The sequence below is a fragment of the Aethalodelphis obliquidens genome, unplaced genomic scaffold (genome assembly GCF_003676395.1).
Source record: "Aethalodelphis obliquidens isolate GAN/ISIS:26980383/991018 unplaced genomic scaffold, ASM367639v1 scaffold5, whole genome shotgun sequence".
Taxonomy (NCBI): Eukaryota; Metazoa; Chordata; class Mammalia; order Artiodactyla; family Delphinidae; genus Aethalodelphis; species Aethalodelphis obliquidens.
Window position 1 is genome coordinate 8,559,469 of NW_020837949.1, and position 6,000 is coordinate 8,565,468.

At 34.4% G+C, this 6,000-nt stretch overlaps 1 protein-coding gene across 2 annotated transcripts in view; it reads right to left on the bottom strand.

Annotated features, from left to right (window-relative positions):
* Window positions 1-6,000, bottom strand: part of CNTNAP2 (contactin associated protein 2) — a 2,044,831-nt gene that overhangs the window by 1,135,874 nt on the left and 902,957 nt on the right. For both annotated transcript variants that reach the window (XM_027101624.1, XM_027101625.1), the window contains one exon: window positions 921-1,124. In XM_027101624.1, coding sequence (XP_026957425.1) covers window positions 921-1,124 — 204 coding nt within the window. The remainder of the gene's footprint in view (window positions 1-920; window positions 1,125-6,000) is intronic.

The window sequence follows — 6,000 nt, forward strand, 5'->3', positions numbered from 1 at the left end:
TACCACCAGAATCATCTCCCAAGTGGATCAATTTCTCTACATCTCCACTGATAGCCACCTTCTGCAAGCAGTGCTCTCACTGTAGCAAGCAGTGTTGTCTCTCACTGTCTCTCACTGTACCAGACTCTCATGTTGATGCAAGTGTTTTCTCTTACAGAAGTCTCAGTACTTAAAAAAAATAAGATCATGATGCTAGAGTTTAAAGCCTACTAATAGCTTCCCATTCTTAAAATAATATCTAAACCTTTTACCATGCCCTAAAGGACACTACAGTATTTCAACAATCCTCAATGTTTGGATTTCATCTTTTATCCTATTTACTCATTACAAATACCCACACCAGCCTTTTCCTGTTCCTTGAGCATGTCAGGTCTTAGTCTTTCGTGATTCCCTCCTCTCAATTAACCTTCTCTCAGATATTTTTAGGGCTTGTTTTTGTCATCACTGAAATCTCAGCATGAATATCTTCTCAGGGAGGACCTTCTTCACTACATATTCTAATGTTGACCCATCTTGCCTATGCAATATCCTTTATATATTAACCTATTTAATTGATTTCACACTCCTCATCATTATTTGAAGTCATTTCTTTGGATTTAGTTGTTTTATAAAAATAGTAATAGATAATATAGTGTCTGATGCCCCCACTGTGTCATAAACTTCATGAACTCAAAGAACTCCATTTTCTTCACCCCTGTATCCTAGATGCTCGTATAGTACCTGCAGAGTACAGGTGTTTAATACATATTTTTGAATGAATAAGTATATCAATATATATCAACCACTATGAATTAAAACTGGATTGACAATATAATGTGAACTCCTTTTGCAATTTACATTTTAAGGATTAAAGACCATTAGCATTTAACTAACGGGAAGACTAATAAATGAAAAGAATGGTGCCAAAAGTCAGGACATACCTAGGTTTAAACTGAAGACCAGCTTGGCTTTTTTCAGTTCCAAAGTAATATAATCCCCTTGCTGTCCTTCCCCGTGCAAGATTACCCCTTCACTTTCGGAGGTTTTAAATTTCAAAGCAATGACATCTTTCAGTGTTTTCATCTTCTTGTTTCTGAATCTATATGGTAACACAACATGACCATCAAAGTTGATAACATCAGCCCCTAAAAGAAGAAATAAATAATATGTTAGTTTAATTATTGTATGTTGTCATCCAGTGTGAAGTATATCTTCTTTCAGTGAGTGTCTACACAGAATAAATGAGAAAAAAGTGTTTTTTTCCTGAAAACTCTTTAGCCCTGGGTTCTTGTTCTATTTCTTATTTTGGTTGATTGTGTGTCCTGAAGTGGATTTTATGGGAAGTACTTATAAAGAATGATCACAGAAACCTTTATCAATGTAACTTGTAATACTAATAACATAAATTCCATCAATGACTTTACACGCGTCAAATTTTTAACTTAGAAGTTTGGAGTTTACTTGAAAAAAGTAAAATTTTTAATCCCTGAGATATTATGAGATTTTATTATTTTCCTTCTTAAATGAGGCTGAGTGTTTATGATTTCAAATATATATCAATATTTTGCCCACAAATTTTATTTTCCATGACATAACAATGAAGGATCTTGGAATGCAGGGTTTAGGGTATACTCATTTTTCCAATGGTTTTTATATTCTACTACAGTTTCACTTAACTTTATGGTAGTGCCTAGATATAGTGAAGTGAACTTTAAGAAGCTTTTACCATTTGCTTCTAGGGCTCGTGTCTGTCTCAAATTCCTTGTTAGCCCCTTGCCTTTGGAATGGAGAATTGGGTTGCCCATGTTTTCGACTACACTAAGCAAAGACATCCTCACCCATATATAATTAGAAGAACAAGTATCTAGCCTATACTGGGATAAGAGTAGTTCTAATTTTATTTTAGGGAATTTCATTGAAAACATGAAATATAAACTTTTTTAGAAATGTGAACAATTTTTTCACGACGCTCAGAAACAAGGGATGGTGGGCAATAGTTTAATAATTGCTACTTATTCACACCAGAAATAGAAAATGAGATGATTTTATTTATTACACACTGTTGGTTAGTGGGTTGCCAACCCATGGAATGGGTCAACGATGAACTGTAATCATTCAGATCAAATTTTAAGTACAAATAGAAGCTTAGTTACCATAATTAGATCTTTATCATTGAAACTACTTTTAGCTCTTAATATTAAATTGTAGAGAATCTAGACAAATTGGACAGTTCTAATTATCTTAGAATTATAAGCCAGGATGAAGCTGCCTCTCAGTTTGGGGTAAGGTCTTGCCAAAGAATCCACAGGGAGACACTGGAGAAAAATAATAGCAAGTTTAAAGCCTGTCAGAGAAATATCTTCTCATTACATGTCCTAGTTCTCTGGCACTGGTTTACTTCAATCAGCATGGGGAATACTTTGGATCCCGGTAACAGTAACGATAGCACGCTACATCATGGCAGCCTAGGCGGAGGAGCAGAGCTACCGTAGGTATATTCACCCTTCTGTGCAGTACCGGCAGCATATTCACTCTTTCTGTGCAGTGCTTGCCAGTATAAGTTTTGCTTTTAACTAATTCTATAAAGTGAATTGATATGAATACAGTTATTTCAAATATTGCTTAGAATATCTCTAACTTTTCCCTTCAAATCATCAATAGATTTTGAATATTTAAAAATATCCTACCGCCGCAAACATTTATGTTTTTAAATAATAGTTCAGAGAATTGTTACATTCTAAAAAGTTCACAAAGAAAAATATAACTTGGAATTTTGTTTTAATTCTTAGAGTCAATAATTTACTATAAGACTTTGTATAATCATAAAAATTTTCTTAATCAACAGAATTCTGTTCTGAGAGTGTGAATCACAGAGGTTTATTTACTATGGAGGAAAAAAAGCAGCCATTAAATTTTGGCTTCTGCTAACACTGCCAAGCCAATTCGATTTTAGCTTAATCATCTATACTGTCACAACTGAATTCCAATTGCAATATCTTTATCATTTGTGATGAGAGATAAAACAGAGGAAACGTGGAATCTGATTATTGGATCCCAGATTGAATTTATAATCCAGCAGCTGGTTGAAATGACTTTTTGTCTTGAAAAGTGTATAAACAAAAAGTCAGAAGGAGGGAGTAAATTCTGAATTCCAGAAAGTAATTTTGCAGTCAATTTCATATCAACAACAGTCATTTTATATACCTTCAATATACATTAACTGACAAAAAATATTCCCCATTCATCTCTTAGGAACTAAATGTTCCTGGAGCTTAGACAGAGGAAAGAATTCACCCCTCTCCCGTTTCCTCCTAACTCAAAATCAGGTCCAGGTACAGAATAGTGACTTATGCAAATGTTGATGCCTTTCTTCCTTACTTTTAGGGCAATGAAATAAGTGACAAGAAGGATGGTCATCATTTAGACAGTCCTAGGATGTTAAAAAAAAAAAAAAAACACAAGGAATGTTTTTCATGAGGACCAAACCTCATTTTACAAATAGTTAAGTGGTCAGTGGTCGGTTGAGAAACTAATAAAAATGCTCTGCAAGCCAGATCACTCATATCACAAAATCCAAACTGTTCTTCTAGGAATGGGTTAAATGCTTGCACAATATTAGCATGTGGATGTGAACTCAGAGTTGGCTTTGAAATTACAAAATTCCTAGAAATAATCTATCATATATAATTTATACATAAGCACGCACCATACACTTTTAAGAGAGTCTGGGATATTGTAAAATCCATCAGAGTTTAGTTCCATTTCCTACAAAATACATTACAATTTCATTTGACATCTAATAGTATGTTGTGCTTATTTTGGGACAAGCCATATTTTTTCCCCTATTACCCTGATTGCTTTTCACTCCCTAGAACAAAGTTTTCTATGCAGTGATTAAATATGTGTGGTTGAACTGTTTAAGCAATCTGAACAACAATATGGCTAGTCAAAAAGTGAATGCGAAATCACAGTGCTTCCATGATTTTGTTTCTAACAATAACTCAGAGAGCTGGTAACGCGCCCAATTCATCAAATCGTCACAGCAGAGAAGGCTTTTATTTTAAAACATTTCATTGTTACTTAGTCTTTACTGTCTGAATTTGGAGATACTCAGATGAGATAGTTTGGAAAATTGTTTATCATCTAAAGATTTTATTATTTTAAAAAAGTACCTTTGCTAATTTTTACTACAAATGTAATATATGTTTATTGTTAAAAAGAAATGAACAATACAGAAATATAGAATGTAGAATGTGAATCCCCAAGACAAGAGATCACCAGTCTTAATGGGTAACCAGTGTTGATGGTGTGTCATTCTAGATTTTATGCATCTATCTCTCTATCTAATGTATGGAATAATGCAAGAAACTATACATTATTACATATACGTGTGTGTGTGTAAATAGAGAGAGAGAGGAAGGGAAAGAGAAAGGAGAATGTCATTTCATTTAATTGTGGTTCAAAATGTATAATAATAGCTTGAGCTTTGGGCAATCTATTTATAATGTGGGGAAACTGTAGGTTTTAGCAAATTAGTATGTTTTATTGACTTTCGTGCAGCAAGGCACTTACATAAAGTAAGAATGTATATAATTAGAAATGTAATTTATGCTATTTGAAAAAATTTAAAATGTATTTGAATATAGCACAACAACGTAAACTTTTGGTTTCTTGTTTTCTCATAAATGTTTCATTTTCATATAGAAAATTGAGAATAATAGGAAGATTTAAAGAAGAAAATTAAAAGGACATAATTCTATTTTCATGAAATAACCACTGATAACTTACATTTCTGATTATTTTATTTGTATATATGTAATGTATGTACATAGATACACAGAAGGATCATACTCTATATAGTTTTGTTACTAAACACTATAGTTTGTTTTTTTTCAATCTCATATATTCTTTTTCCCAAAACAGGATTTTAATTAGCTAAAAATATACCATCATTTGGATGTCCAGTTTCTTCAATAAGAATCTATTTTGCAGTTTTCTTTTTAATTAACTTTTTATTTTGGAATAATTTTTGATTTAGTGAAAAGTTGCAAAGATAGTACAGTGAGTTCCCACACACCCTCCACCCAGTTTCTTCTAATGTTAACATTTTACATAACTGGTACATTTGTCTAATCTAAGACATAACTTAGGTATAACACTGTTCACTGAAATACAGACTATGTTTGGATTTTACCAGTTTTCACAAATGTTTTTGTTTGTTTGCTTTTCCTATTCCAGGATCCAGTCCAGGATCTCACATTGCATTTCATCATCATGTTTCCTTAGTTTCCTTCAACTCCTTGAATCTGTGATGTTTTCTCAGTCTGTCTTTCATAACTTTGACACTTTAGAAGAGTACCGGTCAGGTATTTTGTAGAATCCTTCTCATCCTGGCTTGGTCTGAAGTTTTCTTATGACTAGACTGGTGGAGTTTGGGGAAAAAACCACTGAGTTGGGGTGTCCTCAGCACTTCCTATCAGGGGAGGCACGATTTCAACACGACTTTCCACTTGTGATAGTGGTCAAGGTGATGTCTGCCGAGTTTCTTCACTGTCAGGTTACTATTTTTCCTTTTCCGTACTTTATTCTGTGGAAGTGAGTCACCAAGTCCAGCCCATGTTTAAGGTAAGGGGAGTTAAGTTCTACCTCCTGGAGGGGGAGTATCTACATATACTATTTAGAATTCTTCTGTAAAGATTTCTTCTATTTATTCATTCATTCAATCATTTATTTATACAATTATGGGACTGTGCATGTTTATTTATTCGTTGAGTTTAATTCAATACTTATCTTATTCAAATTTTTCCAGCTTTAGCCATTGGGAGCTCTTTCAGGTTGGCTCCTGTGTCTCTTTGGTAGGTTGTGGCCCCTGCTGCTTCCTCTTCCCCCTCCCTCTTTTCCCCCTCCCTCCCCCTCCCCTCCCCCTCCCCTCCCCTCCCCTCCCCCTTCCCTTCCTCCTCTCCCCCTTCCCCCTCCTCCTCTCCCCCTTCCCCTTCCTCTTTTCCCCCTCCTCCCCTCCCC